The 20474-nt window shown below is 46.0% G+C and overlaps 1 protein-coding gene across 2 annotated transcripts in view; it reads right to left on the bottom strand.

The window, feature by feature from the left end:
• The window catches only part of GARNL3 (GTPase activating Rap/RanGAP domain like 3), a 372751-nt gene extending 352315 nt beyond the window's left edge, over positions 1-20436 (bottom strand). For both annotated transcript variants that reach the window (XM_077479186.1, XM_077479187.1), the window contains exon 1: positions 20138-20436. In XM_077479186.1, coding sequence (XP_077335312.1) covers positions 20138-20238 — 101 coding nt within the window. In that variant the 5' untranslated portion in view covers positions 20239-20436. The remainder of the gene's footprint in view (positions 1-20137) is intronic.
• Positions 20437-20474: the final 38 nt, after the last annotated feature.

The following is a 20474-nucleotide window of genomic DNA, read 5'->3' as shown; positions in this document are numbered from 1 at the left end:
AGAAAAGAGGGGATAGCTTATAAGAAAGAATAAGGATGGGAAGGTAGAAGGGGAGGAGGAAAAGGTGAAGCCCCGGCGAGGCCGCCGACCCAAGGCTCCATTGCCCCTAAGGGACTGCCTGTTTATGTGTAGGATTTGTAGTTGTCTGAATATCGAAACAGGTCCCAGTGTGACCACCGCGCACTATGTTCCTCCTCTCTTTCCCCTATAGCAGCCGTTAGTCGTTCCATACGCTGTATATCGCTAATCCTGGCAAACCACTGCATCACTGTCGGAGGGGACCTCTGCTTCCACATACTGGGAATACATGCCCTGGCCGCATTCAGGAGGTGCTTCAAAAAGATTTCAAATTTTTAGCAGGGGTTCCCCCGAGACCGGAGAACTATTTCAAGGGTTCCCCTGCGTTCCTCTCTGTTGAAAACGTCGAGAAAGGCTGTGCTGTACACGGAGTAAAGTCCGTTCATTTTGAACGCAGCTCTAGGTAGACGGGACTAGCGAAGGAAGTGAATGTCACTGCCGCCTCCTATGTCCTTGGGCCTTGTCAACTGTCAACTCGTGTTACCAGAGCTACCTTTGACCTCATTGTGATGGACACTGTTTATGAGGAGGATCACAAGTAACTTTGTACTGAACTGTTTTATTGAAGTTGTGAATCTCAGCTTGACTCTCTGATGTTATATAGGGACAAGGGGCGGGGTCACCAGGTGATGTCAACATCGGAAGAAGAAGAGAAGAAGAAGCAGAAGGAGGCAGCAACAGAAGACCGGGCCAACGCTAGAAAAAGAGCTGGAAGAAGAAAGCGGAGGCCCGGCAAGAAGAACCGAATAGCGGGACAAGACCCCCGAAGAGTGGGACAAGACCTCCAAAGTCAGAAGAAGACCCCCGAAAGGCAGCGGCGATGAAGGAGAAAGCTGGGCTCCTCCGTTAGTAAAAGAGCTAGTAAAAGAGCAGAAGATAGCGGAGGAGTCCAGCGAGAAGACCCCCGGAGCTGTATTTTAAAAACCTGTGTTGTGTTTTTTTTTTCATGTACAGGTGAATGGGTAGGGGTACATCGTACGCCATACTCATTCACATAGGGTAGGGGGCCGGAATCTGGGGCCCCCCCTTATTAAAAGGGGCTCCCGGATTCTGATAAGCCCCCCGCCCACAGACCCCGACAACCAACGGCCAGGGTTGTCGGGAAGAGGCCCTTGTCCTCATCAACATGGGGACAAGGTGCTTTGGGGTGGGGGGGGCCGCACCCCCCCATGTTGAGGGCACGTGGCCTGGTACGGCTCAGGAGGGGGGGCACTCGCTCATCCCCACCTCCTTTCCTGACCGGCTGGGCTGCGTGCTCTGATAAGGGTCTGCTATGGACTTTCGGCGGACCCCCACGCCGTTTTTTCAGCATAGGGCTTCCCCTTTAAATCCATACCAGGTGACGGGGCTAGCAAGGTGTCAATCTCGCCGATGGAGGTGGCGACATTGACTTCCTTCTTAAGTTCCGTCTACCTGGAGCCACGTTAAAAACGAACGGACTTTACTCCGTGTGTGGGCAAGTCCGTTCATTTCAAAAGTCCGGCGGACTAGCACACAGACGGGTGGATTGTTTTGAGTCAAAACTTCTAAGTCCGCTGGACTTTTGGGAAGAAAAAGTCCGCCGGAGCCCACACATGGGCAGATTGTCCAGCGGACTCTGGTCCGCCGGATCAAGTCCGCCGGATAATCCGATCGTGTGTACGCAGCATTAAGACTCTATAACATCAGAGAGTCAAGCTGAGATTACACAGGCACAGGTAGCTCTGGTAACACAAGTTGATCCAAGGACATAGGCAAGCCACCCTACTGGCACTAAAGTGCTCTGGAAACAATCGGAGAGAGGCTTCCCACAGGAGCTGGGTCTTCCGTAGTAGCTGCAATCTATCGGGCCCCTGCACAGCTCCCTGCACATCAGTTTTGAAAGTGGTGGGCTGCTTGCCTGGCTTCAGATCGCTTGCTCGGCCCATTGGCTGAAGGAGCGAATCTGAGTAAATTATCTTCCCTGGGTGTGTCCATGAAAACAGAGGGTTGTGGAAGAAGGGGGTAAAGGGGGCTGAGCATGGTGAGTAAAAGGGCACTCTGCTAAAGCAGCATCTACACCTATTGCGCAAACTATATCTAGTTTGTGCTTTGTGTTGCCTTTGGATCGAACAGTAAATACAAATGTATTCCCAGATCAATTTTGTGAAGCCGCAGAGATAAACGGACAATTGGATTTCCAGCTGTCTGAGGAGACCCCTTTTAAGGTATAAACATACATATTTGGAACACCAGAGCATACATGGAGGTTGAAGTCAGAAGCATGGCCTCATACCTCAAATCATGAGCTTGTGTCAGAGAAAACGAACGATCTAATGGATTTTTCTAACTGTCCAATTGCTACAGCCCCGCTATTGGTTAACTGGGAGCATCTGTAATCTGTAGCTAATAAGGCTCCGCATTTCTAGAATATACAGTACTTTTATTGCTGAGACGGGAATTGTCACATATATATATATATATATATATATATATATATATATATATATATATATATATATATATATATATAAATATATAAATTGTTCATTGGCTTCTGCTCACAAACATGAGATTTTTCATGGTCAGCTACTGTTTTATAAAGATTGTTCTTTACTAGGTGCACATTCGTATGACATTGTTCGCTGCCAGCTTTTGGTGAAGGTATACAAATACTCAAAGTAACTGCAGAAGACAACACAGGATTTCAGGGGTAGTTAAAGTGGAAGTAAACCCTTCTATCGTTTTCAGTCAAGGAAGCCGCCATCTTGGCCTCTAATGATTCTTCAACTGCCATAATGCTGCACATGTGATCAGTTATGAAACCAGCCATTGGATGGTTTGAAAGTTTGGTTCAGAGCACAACCAATGTGAAAGTTAGCATTTCCGGTAGGCCGGGAATGTAAGTGTTTTTTGAAACTGGGTTTACTCCCCGCTTTAATACGGTTTGGGGATTGTATGTTTATAATGACAGCAAGTCAGGGGCAGATAGAATTAGATTAAAGCTAGAATTCCATTCTATGTATCGAACGTCTGCTCCCAGTCTGACCTGCGAATGAAAGCGTATTAATTAAGGAACAATGTCAGATATTTAACACCAACTTACTATCCAATTATGCACTGCTGGTAAGGTATCCAGAAAGGTAGGAGTTTGTTGCCATGGTCCAGCATATAGAAAAACATGAGCCAACACCATTGTTGAAGACAGAAGCAGAAAACATTTCTAATAGGCTTTTGAGAATACCGCAACACATTCTCCAAGGCAGAAATGATAACAAGTTGCATGTATATTTGTTGTGTGCACACTTCCACAGAAGACTGTACAGAGTGTTCAAGGTCATGCAGAGCGCCAGGTGTTTACCTTTCACGGTACAGAACGAGAGGAGAGATTAGGAAAGGAGTATTAGTCAAATATTATTAATGGAGTACTGTTTGAAGTCCCCTTATCAGGCCAGAATAAAGCTCAATAGGGTTCTTTGTGTGAGAACACACCAAGCCCTCGTTACGGTGTATGTGCCGAGATCTGGCAGCTAAGGCAGTTATTTCATGCTATAGCTGAGCAGAGATCAAAGTGAAAAGGCAAGAGGTGAAAATGCCAGCGGGTGACCCCGACACCCCTCGCCGGTCACCATGCAAATCTTCCCTCTCAAGAAAAATAATAGGAGTGATGGAATCGGGAGAATGTGTGATTTGGAGACTCTGTATATATCCGGATATCTGCACTCGGATCTGACTGATCTGCAGAGAATCGGGCAATTCATATTCCAGCAATCGTTATCAAAGACGTGTTTATTCTTCAGACACTAGACACACCTCGCATTCTGAAGAATCAAACAATGAGAATGTCTCAAGTTCACCAAATTTCTAATCTGATTCACTCCTTACTACTTGTAAGCAGTACAGACATGCCAACTGTTATATACATTGTGCCAGGGATTGTGTCTAACCTGTCTGAGTGCATTCAGTAGAGTTTACCTTTCCTAAACAGACTCGAGCTTCTGTTGTAAAGATTTGACAATGACAAAGAGAAATGGATAGTCTGGGCCTGTATTCCCATAAATCAAATTTATTCATGGTGGATTAGCAGTCTGCAGGCATCAAGGAGTTGTCATGAACTAAGATATTCAGTTCACCCCAGGGGCATCCAAAGCCGGGAAAATCTTGTATTCTATAGTTGAAATTGTCATTTTTCAGCTTAATCTTCATGAACCTAAATTCTAATGAAAGCAGCCCTTGATGTGTATTTCCATTTTTCCTGAAAAATTGGAATACATTCATCCTTTTATTTTTGTTACATGTTCCTATTCACATAACATAAGTTTGTTTTCCTTGCTCTTTTATGAAAACTCCAAAACTGAAGTTTGTAATGTTAAGGAGAGGGTTGGGGAGTTATAAGCCTAGAAAGTTAGAAAAATCAGCACAAAGGACGTTACTTACATTTATTGTGAAGTGTCCCTTATGCTGATGCTGGTTGCCATATTTGAAATCCAAAGTCCTTTGAACCCTCCCATACCCTGCTGCCATAATATATTGGTGCTGCAAAGGTTAATAGAGCCAAGGGACCTGTGATAGGTACTCATCAAGTGTGTAGATTATGCTTGCCCTACTCCATCTATAGAAGGATAGACTATAGCTTCCACGAATGAAAAGCACTCTATGCCCTTGTACACACGGTCGGACATTCCGACTGAAAAAAATGTCCGATCGGACCGTGTTATCGGATAATCCGACCATGTGTGGGCTACATCAGACTGTCTCCGTCGGAATATCCGACCGACAAAGTTTTAGAGCTGGGCTATAAAATTTTCCGACAACATGGTCCGATGGGACTTTGTCCTATCATTTGTAGAGAATTCCGATCGGACAAAGTGCCACGTATGCTTAGATCAAATTCCTAGACCAAAGCTATTGGCTACTAGCCTGAACGTAGTCCCATCTTAATGAAATAACGTCACCACGTTTTGAACGATCGGATTTTCCAACAACTTTGTTCCGACCGTGTGTATGTAACACAAGTTTCGGACAAAATCCGTCGGACAAAATCCGATGGATTTTGTTGTCGGAATGTCCGACCGTGTGTGCAAGGGCTAAGAATGGAGGATATGGACCGTTCATTCATTTGCCCATCCTTCATTTAAAAATCATGCAGGGAATGAGAGAAATCTATTGATCCCCCATCCATACTAAACAACGTGAATGAAGGAATCTTCACTGCCAGCTACTGTATTTTTACAGCAGCCAGAATATATGAACAGTGGCTGTCTGATTTTTTACCCAGCTCCTTTGATTTTCAGATTGAATGATGTCAGATAGGAGGGTGCTGCCAGGGCCACCCATGGTTATATTTTAAAGTGATTCATCAGAAACTGGGCAAAATTTGCTTTGTGTATGGCCAGCTTTAGACTTAATCAGGGCAGTCTCTAAGGCAGGGCAGCTACCCTGAGCACTGTCATTGTTGTGGGGACTAAAGCAGCTATCTCATACTTGGCAACTATCCCGGTTTAAATTCCCTTGTCCCTTAAAGTTTTAGTCCCCTGCTGTGTCCCGATATCTCAGCGTGAAGTGCTGCTACTAATGCTGCCCAGCCCAGCTCTGCCCTATTGTTGTGTACAGATGACTGACCTGCAGACCCTGTGTTTACATGTAAATAACCAACATTCATATGTTATTACATATTCATAAATAGAGGCTGCATTCATATGTAAATAGCTGAAGACAGGCGGCATTCATGTGTAAATAGAGGCATATGTATATTATGCCCCCCTGAGGTCATATCCACCATCACCTATACTGAATGCTGCCCATTGGGGAGATAGAGGGGCATGCTTGAAAGTCCTGCCTGCAAATGTGGTCATTCAGCCTAACATCAGCCTGTCTTGCAAAGGTAAACAAATTGGTGGGGGGGGTAGTGTGGGGTGTACAGAGGTAGGTAGAGAAGGAAATACAGTTTGGATGCACAGGTGAGCAAAGAGGCAAGAGGTAAGGAAGGTATAGAGGTAAGGAAGGTGGGTGCAAAGATGAGCAGAGGAGGCAAGTAGAGTTAAAGGTGTGGAGGGTTGGAGTGGAGAGGATAGGGGAGGTTTGGGGTGCAGAGGTTAGCAGGGGTTTTAGGATGCAAAGGTGTACTGATGGGATGGATAAAGATGTAGGTCGTGTGTAGGACAGCCCAATTATTTCAAATGGGAGAAAGTCCCTAACACTTTTTCAAAATCACAGGGTTGCACGGCACATGTCAGCAGATGCGTGAGGGTGTCATTAACAATTAATGGCAGCACGTTTCTGTAGTGTCAGGAAAGTGATTTTGAGTGCGTTCCTGACACACACAAATTTGAACGCAGACTAAATGTCTCAATTACATTGGTGGTCAGTGTAAATCTTCTCATTACATTGAGGTTTGGTGTAGAATCCTTTCATTCACACTAGTGGCTAGTGTAAAGGCCCTCCTTACATTAGTTGTCAGTGTAAATCCCTCCTTACATTGGTGGTTACTGTGAATGCTCCTATTACATTAGTGGTCAATGTAAATCCCCTTTACGTTGGTCACTGTAAATCTTCTCATTACATTGGGGCTTGGTGTACAATTTTTTTATTTACGCTAGTGGACAGTGTGAAGGTCCCCCTCCTTACATTGGTGGTTACTGTAAATGCTTCAATTACATTAGTGGTCAGTGTAAACCCCTATTACATTGGTGCCCAGTGTTAAAACTCCTCTTTAAATTGGTAGTCGGTTTAAAAAATAAGCACTGCCATTGATCACACCCTCCCCATCCCCCAGCACTGCCACTGATCTCAGGAGCCCTAGGATCCCTAGGAGTTTTCTGTCTATTGATGGGTCTCCTCATCACCCCAGTCCATGGTGTGCAGGCAGGTGGAGAGCGAAATTGCATTGAGGGGGGGCCCAAGAAAATGTTTGCCCAGGGTTCAATCAATATTAAAGATGGCCCTGGACTTGATATCCTCAGTAATTAGCACTCAGTAACTGAACTGGTCAGACACAACTCCTCCTCTTGTGAGGACATTCCTGATGAAGGGTATAGCTGTTACTCAGCTATGCCAGCACAGGGCACTAGAAGGGCAGGGCTGGGAGAGCATCGTAAATGATAAAAGTTTATTTTAAGGCATTTTCAAACAAAGATTAGTCACAAATCATAAAGTCTGGGGGTACAGGACTAATAAAAATTAAAGTCATGGGACTTCAATTTGTTTTTAAAAAACACCCACCTTATGTGGATTCCACTCATTGACCTTAATCAGTCCAAGTGGTTAACAAGGGTAAATAGTTTCAAATGCAAAAGATCAAATTTTGTTTTTACAGTCAGACCAGAGGGGTCCTTGTGACGGGTCCAGTGATGTAGTTAAACTATCCAAATAAAATGTAATACAGACGTTGGGTGCACTATGTCTCCTTTAAAAAATTCACTTTGCAGGGACCTCATCCCTTGCCTTATTACTCAGACGTCCTGTTCATCATCTGTATACCTCTGTGCTACAAAAATCTATCCCAGGAATCTCCGTCTCCTGGTTACATTATATAACAACTGGCTGAATAAATGTTTACGACGTAAAACATTCATTAATAATATCAGAAGCAAAGCTCGGATTCTCGGATATCCTGAACGTCTTGTACCACCAGAGGACAGTTAATGCAGCTTCTAGACATTGATCGGGAAAGCTAAAAAGAGACGGGACTCCCCATTAAATAATAATCTTTACTAACCTACTGCCTCCATGTCCTGTGTGCTGGATTACAGGGTAAATCTTGCCATCGGGTCACATGATGACCTTCTCAGGAATTACATAGAGGATATTGTCCCAATATACATTTAACAGATTAGAATTTGCTCTGCAATTGCCATGAATGGGCAAGGTAGAGCTCTTTTTTTATAGATATCTGGGGTATGAGAGAAACTGGGTGGCAGAGGTCCAGAATTTAAAGTGGAACTATGACAAAACTTTATTTTTTATTTTGGATAGGACAAGGGAAAGTTATAACCGCTGTCATTTGACCATTGGGGAAATTTCACTTCATGTCTAATAGCCAAAAGAGAGAAAATCCCTCCAAAATGAAGGAATCCTTGGTTGCCACCAGGGTTGCCAAAACTGGTGTTCCCTTTGGAAGATTTCCCCTGTATGCCTGTTGTGGTGACAACCCACATTTTTATTCCACTCTAAGCAAACAGTACAAATAGGGTGAATCTCCCCAACGTGGGGGCACAGACCGCAATAAAAACCTAATGCCACGTAGATGATCAGACTTTCCGTCAGAATAAACTCTGACGGTCTTTCCGACGGAGTTCTGACCGAATGGACTTGCCTACACACGATCACACCAAAGTCCATTAGTTTTGAATGCGATGACATACGACGGGACTAGAAAAGGAAGTTCAATAGACAGTAGCCAATAGCTGCCCTTGCGTTGTATTTGGTCCGTCGGACTAGCATACAGACAAACGGTTTTTCCGATAGGAATTGATTCCGTCTGAAAGATTTAAAACATGTTTTATTTCTAGGTCCGTCAGACTTTTTGAAAAAAAAAAGTCAGCTGAAGCTCACACAGGATTGGAATATCTGATGAAATAATTCCGTTGGACCTTTTCTGCCGGATAGTCCGGTCGTGTGTTTGACACTTTCTTGAAGAAGCCACACATCCCACAATCCCTAGGTCTCTCAGTCTAGTGCTGGTACAGGTGAGAGCTGCACAGTAAATAGACACAACCACACAACCACAAGCAGGACGAGCGATTCACAAAGCGATCACCATGCTGGAAGAGATGTATTTAATCACATTAGCACCTCCTATCACTGAGGCTCTGATGAAGAGGGTACTCCCTCATAACGCGTAAGACGTTTGTGATACCATCTGATTCCTCCTAATACCCGGTTCAGGTTGCGGGTGTCTAGAAGACACAGTTCTGAATTCTTCGAGCAATGTTAAGCCTTCTTTTTAACGTTTGTTTGTGAGTCTGACTCTTGTTTTTATCTAAATTAAATTTATCTCTGGTAATGCGAAAGGTCGGTGCCCCCTCCCTGACTTTCTATATGTTTCAGCTCTACCCGTTGTTCTGGGGAAGGCAGCAAGACCTTTGACTTTCCATATTTTTACCAACGGGTTGGCCACACCAATTGCATATGGACTTAGCTCCTGAGTGCAGCAGCGTGTTTCGTGTTGTTAGGACCCAAGATTTCCCAGCAAAACATTGCCCAAAGCATTACACTGCCTCTGCCGGCTTGCCTTCTACCCATAGTGCACCCTGGTGCCATCCATTCCCCAGGTAAATAATGCACACACACCCAGCCATCCACATTATGTAAAAGAAAACATGATTCATCGGGCCAGGGCTCTTCCTTCCATTGCTCTGTGGTGCAGTTCTGATGCTTAGGTGCTCATTGTAGGCACTTTTTGCTGTGGACACGAGACCGCATGGGCACCCTGACTGGTCTGTGGCTGCACAGCCCCATACGCACTACCATGCCCAATTTCTATGCTTTCCACATACCAGCTTCATGGATAGCATGTTTACTTGTTGCCTAACACATTCCATCAACTTTCTGATGCCACTGAAACAAGATAATCAATGTTATTCCCTTAACATGTCAGTGGTCATAAGGTTATGGCTGATCGGTGTGTACGTCTCGGGTTGGGTTTGTTTAGAGTCAGGGACCACAGCGTGAAGGGGTGCCTTGGCCTTGCAGTGTGACTCTACATGTCTTTGCAAACATATGTAAGCCCTTGTACACACGGTCGGACATTCTGACAACCAAATCCGTTGGATTTTGTCCGACGGATTTTGTCCGAAACTGTTGCATACACACGGTCGGACAAAGTTGTCGGAAAATCTGATTGTACATAACGTGATGGTGTTATTTCGTTACGACGGGACTACGTTCAGGCTAGTAGCCAATGGCTTTGGTCTAGGAATTTGATCTGAGCACGCGTGGCACTTTGTCCGTCGGAGTAGGCTACACATGATCGGAGTATGTCCGATCGGAGCATTTTGTTCGGAAAATTTTACGGACAAGTTGGAAAACTTGGTCCGTCGGCTACTCCAACAGAAACAGTCCGATGGAGACCACACGCAGTCGGATTATCCGACAAAACGGTCCGATAGGACACATTCCGTCGGAATCTCCGACCGTGTGTACAAGGGCTTACACAAACCTCTGTTTTCATCCGAAATATTGAAGCCGTTTTAGTTACCGTATATTTTTATGCTATTTAGATGGCTCATGTGCTGGACTTTTTGTATCGTTTAGCATATTGCCCCAGCCATAATATTTTTTAAAAGAAACTGAGAAGCGGCCATTTGCGTGATAACCCAGGATAGCAGCCGATAACATGTCACTTTCTATAGCGAGATCATTCCTGATTGATCAATTCGGGTTACTGGAGATCGACTGAATAAAGCAGAATATGTTTAGACAGCGGCTTTTAGCTGGCCATTGTTGTATGTTAAACATCGCACCACACAAGTAAGATCAATGCATGAGCGTAATCCCATCTCCCCATGAGAAATAAATATGAAATGTTGTGAATCTCTACTAGACTTTCAGCTAGAATTCATATATCTCTCCTCGGATAAGAGTGTATATGTGTTCTGTCTGATTGATGACTGCCACCCCCCTCCTCTCCCAGTATCCACCATGATACATTCCTAGAGCAACATTGATTGTGTAAAAGCCTTAATGCAGTGTGCAGGGACGCCGTTACCAACATCAGACAGGAGGAGGCAAATTCAATATTCCCTCTAAGTGATTCCATTTAGGAGTAAAATGCCATGATGGAATCTGGTGCTCATGTCAATGCCCCAGTAACACTAAACCTTCTACAATGAGAATCGTCTGCATTACACGCATCTAAGGGGAATATACCTTAACCACTACAATACAGGGCACTTTCGCTCACTTCCTTCCCAGCCCAATTTTCAGTTTTCATCGCTCTCGCAATTTCAATGACAATTGCGCGGTCTTGCTACGCTGTGTCCAAATGAAATTTGTATCATATTGTTTGCACAAATAGAGTTTTATTTTGGAGGTGTTTATTCACGACTCCGTTTTTTATTTTTTGCAATATAAGCGATAAAAGAGTGGAAATTTGGAAAAAAAACAATATTTTCTTCTTTCTATTTTAAAAGAAATCCAATAAAATCGAATTTTGTCATAAATTTAAGCCAAAATGTATTCTGCTACATGTCTTTGGTAAAAAAAAAATTTGGTTAAGTGTATAATAATTGGTTTGTGTGATCACGAACATATGTATGAAAATGATCATGTACATATGGTGATGTACGGTAGGTGATCACGGACAGATGTGTGCAGATAATCATTGGGACATGTGATTTTAGTGAGACATATGTGGGGGACATGTGTTTTCATTATTTGGGGACATGTGTGTTTTGGGGACATGTGTGGGGACATTGTGTTTACACTGTGTGGTGAGGTGTGTTTTCACTAGACTGGTGATCATTGAGTAAAAAGCTGTAAAAAACAGCTCATACTCACTGATCACCAGCCGGCTGCAGCGATCCGCTCTCCTCAGCGACGACTTCCGTGTGAGGAGAGGAGAGCCGGCTGTTTGTTTACATCACATGATGGCCGAGATTGGACACATGTGATCAGGAGGGCCAATCGTAGAGCCCTCCTGCCAATCCGAGATGCGCCGTGTCCGGGTGACACAAGCGCATCGGGATCGCACCGCTCCGCGGGCACGTGCGCGCGTGATGCCCGACTTCTGAAGGACGTTCACAAACGTCCACTCAGAAGTAGAGAGCTCCCACCCAGCCGTATATCTACATTGGTCGGGTGGGAAGTAGTTAAACACAACTTGTTCCCAATCAGTCAGAGATATTTTTGGATTAATGATATCTCACTATGCTTCTGACGTGAATTGTGATTTTCATGTTTTAAAAGTTATTATGTGATCAACAAAAAGTGACATGATGTGAAGTGGAAGGAAAATGATAAATGGTTTTAAATTTTTTCTTTTTACGAATACATATCAGAAAAGTGTGGCGTGCATTTGTATTCAGCCCCCTTTACTCTGATACCCCGAAGTAAAATCTAGTGGAACCAAGTGCCTCCAGAAGTCACCTAATTAGTAAATAGAGTCCAACTGTATGTAATTTAATCTCAGTATAAATACAGCTGTTATGTGAAGCCCTCAGAGGTTGGTTAAAAAACCTTAGTCAACAAACCGCAACATGAAGGCCAAGGAACACACCAGAAAGGTCAGGGAAATATCCCAAGCTTTGAACATCCCGCGGGGCGCTGTTCAATCCATCATCCGAAAATGGAAAGAGTAGGGCACAACTGCAAACCTACCAACACATGGCCGTCCACCTAAATTGACAGGCCGGGCAAGGAGAACATTAATCAGAGAAGCAGCCAAGAGGCTCATGGTAACTCTGGAAGAGCTGCAGAGATCCACAGCTCAGGTGGGAGAATCTGTCCACAGGACAACGGTTAGTCGTGCACTCCACAAATCTGGCCTTTATGGAAGAGTGGCAAGAAGAAAGCCATTGTTGAAAGAAAGCCATAAGATGTCCCGCCAGGGCTCTTCCTTCCATTGCTCCGTGGTGCAGTTCTGATGCTTAGGTGCACATTGTAGGCACTTTTTTTCTGTGGACACGAGACCGCATGGGCACCCTGACTGGTCTGTGGCTACACAGCCCCATACGCACTACCATGCCCAATTTGTATGCTTTCCACACACCAGCTTCATGGATAGCATGTTTACTTGTTGCCTCTGCAGCTCTTCCAAAGTTACCATGAGCCTCTTGGCTGCTTCTCTGGTTAATGTTCTTCTTGCCCGGCCTGTCAATTTAGGAGGATGGCCATGAGTTGGTAGGCTTGATGTGTGCAGTTTGCGAGAAGCCATGTGGGGAACACAGCAAAAGTAGGGACAGGGAAGCTGGTCAGAGTTGATGGGAAGATGGATGGAGCCAAATACAGGGTAATCCTAGAAGAAAACCTGTAATGCCGTGTACACACGACCGGACTTTTCGAGGGACTAGGTCCGACAGACTTTCGACGGCGTTCTGACGGAGTTCTGACAGAGTTCTGACGGACTTTCCGAATGAACGGACTTGGCCACACACAATCACACCAAAGTCCGACGGATTCGAACGTGATGACGCACGACCGGACTAGAATAAGGAAGTTCATAGCCAGTAGCCAATAGCTGCCCTAGCATCGCTGTTTGTCTGTCGGACTAGCATACAGACGAGCGGATTTTTCGATAAGAACTGGATCCGGCGGAGTTCCGTCGGAAAAATTTGAAACATGTTCCATTTCTAAAGTCTGTCGGATTTTTGCAAATCAAAAGTCCGCTGCAGCCCCCACACGAACGAATAGTCCGCCGGAATCGTTCCGTTGGACCTTTGATGTCGAAAAGTCCGCTCGTATGTACGTGGCATAAGAGTCTGCAGTTTGACAAAGCTTAAGCTACTTTACTTTTGCAAAGTAAAATGGGCAAAAATATCACTCTCTAGTAGGGATGGGCGGAACACCGTCCCCCTCTCCCCGGTTCTGTTCACACCAGAACATGCGAACAGGCAAAAAATTTGTGCGAACATGCGAACCCCAATAAAGTCTACGGGACACGATCATGAAAAATTAAAAGTCCTCATCTTAAAGGCTTATATGCAAGTTATTGCCATAAAAAGTGTATGTGGACCTGGGAACTGCCCCAGGAGACATGTATCAATGCAAAAAAGTTTTAAAAATGACAGTTTTTTCAGGAGCAGTGATTTTAGGAATGCTTAACGTGAACCAATAGAAATGAAATATTCCTTTAAATATCGTGCCTGGGGGGTCCCCTTAGTCTGCCTGTCAAGTGGCGCATCTGTCCCGCAGCAAAATTACATTTCTAAAGGAAAAAATTTCATTTAAACTTGCTCGTGGCTGTAATGTATTGTCGGCTCTCAGTAATATAAATAAAAATCAAGGCAAAAAACTGTGTAGGGTCCCCCCCAAACCGGATGACCCCGCCCCCCTCTGACGGCACATGATATGTGAATGGTCATTCCTTTATAACAGCTGTCACAGTGAAAAAGACAGCAGTCAGTGGGACTGCTGTCTTTTTTTTTTATTTTATTTTTTTATAAAGGACTTGTCAAAAACTGTCTTTTTTGTTTTTTACTCACTTTATTCACTTTTTTTGGTGAATGGGTAGGGGTGCAATGTACCCCATGCCTTCACATGGGGGGGTGGGATCTGGGGTCCCCCTTGTTAAAGGGGTCTTCTAAATTCTGATAAGATATTCTAAAAACTAGTAGACTGAAATGCAATACATTTTTGGTTTGGGTTTAGACACTGTATGCTTTAATTTTTTAAGTGAAAATCTTCTAGATCGCTCAAAATGTTTGAAAATTAGAGGCGCCACAGGCAGCTTTCTTGTTACATTTGGTGTAGCACGAATACTAGGCTTTAGCCAAAAATAATCTTTCAGGTCAGTTAACACTCTGTGAAAACGGCACGTTATGGGAATTTTCCTCTCGTGAGGTGGAATAATTACCTATAAATTTAGATTTTTAGGGTTTGCAGAATTTATTTCTACAGTCGGCCTCATGAAGTGAACAGCTTTGGCCACTTTGACAAATACAAAGGCAGTAAAAAGGGCACCCATTGTAGTGTGTTACAGGTCAGCCCACCAATTCGTTTTGTACTTTTAAATCGCCAAATAATGACAATGATCTTTCTGGATACGGTGATCTCCCATCGCAGGGGTTAGAATGAGTGCTTATTATGCCTGTCTTTTTATCTGTTATGTTTTTTTTTAAAGAGAAAACGCATTATGGGCCTGTGGCACATTATAGTACTACATAGCTCTCAACTGTCCCTGATTTCGAGGGACTGTCCCTGATTTGGAACAATTTCCCTCTAGGTCCCTCTTTCCTCCTCCTTTGTCCCTCATTTTGGTCTGATCTGTATAGTTGTGTATAAAATGCACTTTTTATCTTTCAAAAAGTGTTTCCCAGCGCTAAACCTTTCATCCAAATTCTAAATTGCTGAATTTCTACATTTTTTAAAAAACAATATAAAGGAATAGTAGTGGTAAAAAAAGCACTTGTGTATTTAACTTTTTTTTGTGGTTAATTCTACTTTAAGGGGGTGTGGCAGGGGGCGTGCCCTATGCCTACATACGCTTGCTAGTAGGTGTTCCTCATTCCCATCTCAGAATGTTGGGAGGTATGGTATTATCCTGACTTGTACAAAATACAACCTACTAGACAGTGGCGTCGCTAGGGGGTGGCTTTTGGGGCTATAGCCCCTTGTTGCTGCAGGGGTCCCCAAGGGGAGAGGAGGCTCTCTGGGGACCCTGATGTAAGGGGGGCTCTCTGGGGACCCTGATGTAAGGGGGGCTCTCAGGGGGGCTCTCTGGGGACCCTGATGTAAGGGGGGCTCTCTGGGGACCCTGATGTAAGGGGGCTCTCTGGGGACCCTGATGTAAGGGGGGGGCTCTCTGGGGACCCTGATGTAAGGGGGGGCTCTCTGGGGACCCTGATGTAAGGGGGGGATCTCTGGGGACCCTGATGTAAAGGGGGCTCTCTGGGGACCCTGATGTAAGGGGGGGGCTCTCTGGGGACCCTGATGTAAGGGGGGGCTCTCTGGGGACCCTGATGTAAGGGGGGGCTCTCTGGGGACCCTGATGTAAGGGGGGGATCTCTGGGGACCCTGATGTAAGGGGGGCTCTCTGGGGAATTTGATGTAAGGGGAGGCTCTAGGGATCCTGATGTAAGGGGGAGCTCTCTGGGGACCCTGATGTAAGAGGGGGCTCTCTGGGGACCCCGATGTAAGGGGGGCTCTCTGGGGACCCCGATGTAGGGGGGGCTCTCTGGGGACCCTGATGTAAGGGGGGCTCTCTAGGGACCCAGATGTAAGGGGGGCTCTCTAGGGACCCCGATGTAAGGGGGGGGCTCTCTGGGGACACCGATGTAAGGGGGGGCTTTCTGGGGACCCTGATGTAAGGGGGGCTCTCTGGGGACCCTGATGTAAGGGGGGCTCTCTGGGGACCCTGATGTAAGGGGGGGCTCTCTGGGGACCCTGATGTAAGGGGGGGCTCTCTGGGGACCCTTATGTAAGAGGGGGCTCTCTGGGGACCCCGATGTAAGGGAGGGCTCTCTGGGGACCCTGATGTAAGGGTGGCTCTCTAGGGACCCCGATGTAAGGGGGGCTCTCTGGGGATATATATACACACACACACACGTATATTACTTTATATACGTGTATGCCTGCCCAAGTGTATGCCTTTCTTTACTACGCTGCTATGAGCTCTAGCCCCAGATCTTTTGTAGACCTAGCAACATCCTGCTACTAGATGTATTTGCAGATAAGACAGAAAAGTAGAATTTAAGTAAATAAAAGCTGGCCATACACAAACAGGCGGCATCTTTATCATGAGAGTTGGCTCTTTCATGACAAGCAAGGATGACTTCTGGCCCCGGCTTGATCAATTCTGTATAGATTCTACACTCAGAGGGACGCTTTCCAGCATGTCTTGTCACTTTTAATGTTTGTGAATGTTATTATTGGATCTCTTCCCCACACACTATACAACAATAGTCTCATCCTTTGCTATGACAAATTATTGATCATATTATAATGACTTCTACACAGTTATTAGCCCGATTTGCAGACGAGTGACAAGGACACAACAGACCACCTGCCATTGACCTTTCTCCGTCCACTGTCACATCCCATCAGATGTCTTCTATTTCCAGGGCAGGTCATCACCTCGATCACACCTCTGTGCCGGTCATCACACTGATCGTTTTATATACCATGTACAGCAGAAAACACATCTGATATCTGGAGCCCAACATTCAGGCACATCACACAGGACAGGACATTAGATTGCATTATAAAACATATACAGTGAGCCCCAAATAGGAAATGCAGCTGCTGCAGAACCTCTTATCAGTCAGCAGAACACGTGGGCTCTGCAGGATGCTGGTGCCAGAGTTACCCTTTAGAATTCTGATTGTTTTCCCCTTGTACCCTGGCATGTGGCCGAGCATGTCACAGATGTGCTGCAGACTTGGGATTTAGACAATTTTTGGAACTTTCTGCTGCTGTGTGGGTGTTTTCTCCTAGCAGTTCTGTCTGATCCTTCTGTCCAATATAAAACTCTTTCATCATGGCTCCCCTCATACCCCCACCCCCACTAGATTAATAAGACCCTCTGTGCAGTCTGCATTATGTCCAAAACAGATCTACCTCTACACTCATATAACGAATATTTAGACTCGCGGTGCAGAGGGGAACAAAGGCAGTATACACTGACGGGGCAAATTCGGATAGTATACGGTAGAGGGGACATTGTGCAGGTGGTGTTGCGGGGGGGGGGGGGCACACAGTGGAGGGGACATTTTGCAGGCGATATTCCGGGGGGGAAACACAGTAGAGGGACATTTTGCAGGTGATGTTCCCGGCGCAAAACACAGTGGAGGGGAAATTCTGCAGGTGATATTCCGGGGGGCAAACACAGTGGAGGGGAAATTCTGCAGGTGATGTTCCGGGGGGCAAAACACAGCGGAGGAGACATTCTGAGGGTGATATTCCAGGGGGAAAACACAGTAGAGGGACATTTTGCAGGTGATGTTCCAGGGGGAAAACACAGTGGAGGGGACATTTTGCAGGTGATGTTCCAGGGGGAAAACACAGTGGAGGAGGCATTCTGCAAGTGATGTTCCCGGGGGCAAAACACAGTGGAGGAGACATAATGAGGGTGATATTCCGGGGGGAAAATACAGTGTAGGGGACATTCTGCAGGTGATGTTCGGGGGGAAAACACAGTAGAGGGGCATTCTGCAAGTGATGTTCCCGGGGGCAAAACACAGTAGAGAGGCATTCTGCAGGTGATGTTCCCGGGGGCAAAACACATTGTAGGGGACATTCTGCAGGTGATGTTCCGGGGGGAAAACACAGTGGAGGGATATTCTGCAGGTGATGTTCCTGGGGGAAAACACAGTAGCGGGGCATTCTGCAAGTGATGTTCCGGGAGGCAAAACACAGTGGAGGGGACATTCTGCAGGTGATGTTCCGGGGGGGGAAAACACAGTAGAGGGGCATTCTGCAAGTGATGTTCCAGGGGGCAAAACACAGTGGAGGAGACATTCTGAGGGTGATATTCCGGGCGGAAAACACAGTAGAAGGGCATTCTGCAGGTGATGTTCCCAGGGGAAAACACAGTAGAGGGACATTCTGCAGGTGACGTTCCCGGGGGCAAAACACAGTGGAGGGGACATTCTGCAGGTGATATTCCTGGGGCACAGAGTGAAGAGGATATATTATAGTTGATGGGACACACACTGAAGAGGACATACTGACGGTGATGTTCCCGGTGCACACAGTGGAGAGGACATTCTGCAAGGCATGTACCCAGGAACCCACTAGTCAAGGGGACATTCTGAAGGTGATGTTCCCAGGGCACACAGTGGAGGGGACATTCTGCAAGTGATGTACCAAGGAGCCCACCAGTGAAGGGGACATTCTGCAGGTGATGTTCCTGGGAGCCCACAGTGAAGGGGACATTCTGCAGGCGATGTTCCCGGAGGAAACACAGATGAGACATTCTGCAGGTGGTGTTCCTGGGGCACATATAAAGGGGACATAGTGCAGGTGATGTTCCTGGAGAACACAGTGGAGGGGACATTGTGCAGGTGATGTTCCTGGAGAACACAGTGGAGAGGACATTGTGCAGGTCATGTTCCTGGAGAACACAGTGGAGGAGACATTGTGCAGGTCATGTTCCTGGAGAACACAGTGGAGGGGACATAGTGCAGGTGATGTTCCTGGAGAACACAGTGGAGGGGACATTGTGCAGGTCATGTTCCTGGAGAACACAGTGGAGGGGACATAGTGCAGGTGATGTTCCTGGAGAACACAGTGGAGGGGACATAGTGCAGGTGATGTTCCTGGAGAACACAGTGGAGGGGACATAGTGCAGGTGATGTTCCTGGAGAACACAGTGGAGGGGACATTGTGCAGGTGATGTTCCCAGAGCACACAGTGAGGAGGACAGACTGCAGGTGATGTGCCTAAGGCACACAGCCTAGAAGACATTCTGCAGGTGATGTTCAAGGGGCACACTATGGAGAGGGCATTCAGCAGATGATGTTCCTGGGGCACACCGTGGAGGGAACATTCTGCAGATAATGTTCCAAAGGCACAAAGTGGAAGAGACATTCTGCAGGTGATAGTCTGGGGGGCATACATTGGTTGGGACATTGTGCTCGTAAAATTCTTGGGGCACATAGTGGAGGGGCATTCTGAAGGTGATACTCTGGGGGCACTCAGTGGAGGGGGCAGACTGTGGGTAATACTCTGGGGATGACAGTGGATGGACCAGTCTCCTGATGATAATTTAGGGGCACACAGAGGCGGGGACACTGCTGGTAATAATCTGGGACAAACAGTGCAGGCTAAATTCTACCACTGATATTCTGGGGGCACACAGTGCCAGGAAAAATCTGCTGGTGATAATAAGGGAACACAAAGCAGGGGTATTCTATGAGTGATAATATGGAGGAAAAAAGTGGAGGGGAGTTTCTACAAGTAATGATATCGGCAAACGGTGGAGGAGAAATTCTGCCCTTGATAATCTAGGGGCAGACAATGGATGGGATGTTCTACAGGTAATACTCGGGGGGGATAAACACTGAAGGTGTATTCTTCAGGTGACAATATTGCCAATTAATACTCCTAGAGCGGACAGTAGAGGTTCTGCAGCTAATTATCGGGGGGCACACAGTGGAGGGGACATTCTTCTGGTAATATTATCAGGGCATAAAGTGATGGCAGAATTTTGCAGGTGATACTCCGGGGGGCACATAGTCAAGAGTACATTCTGCTAGTGTCATTCTGGAGGAACAGTGTGGGCACCATTCTGCCATTACTATTTAGGGGGCACAAAGTGGAGGTGACACTCTGCAGGTGATAATCTGGGGGCACCTAGTGAAGGTTATATAATGCAGGTAATAATTTGGGGGCACACAGTGGAGGGGACATCCTGCAGTGATATTTTGGGGGAGTACAACAGAGAAGACATCCAGCCACTGTTTATATGATGGTGTATAGAATGGGAGTATATACTGTGACTTACCTCTGTATCTCAAAACTGCAGCCCTTCCTCAGTAGGGCTGCCCTCTTCTTCATAATCGAGGGTTTGCCTTTGGCCATGTAGTTATCCATTTGGCAATCCATGTCTCCCCCTTGGTTAAGGAAGAATCCCTGAGACCAGAGGGGGGTCCAGGCTGTAGGAGATCACTGAAGTGCTGGATTCAGATCTGTATAGAGGCGGCTGACATCCTCAATGCTGTGCGATCCCAAGTCTTGTTCAGTTCAGCTGCTTGTCCTGCAGGAGGAGGAGGAGGCACTGTGTGTGTATGTGTCTGTGTGTGATAGTGATGTCCAGTTCATGAACGAATCGTTCTTTTGAA

Source organism: Lithobates pipiens, unplaced genomic scaffold (genome assembly GCF_037356315.1).
Source record: "Lithobates pipiens isolate NorthernLeopardFrog02 unplaced genomic scaffold, aLitPip1_a1.2 Scaffold_14, whole genome shotgun sequence".
NCBI lineage: Eukaryota > Metazoa > Chordata > Amphibia > Anura > Ranidae > Lithobates > Lithobates pipiens.
This window is presented reverse-complemented; position numbering and strand designations above follow the sequence as displayed.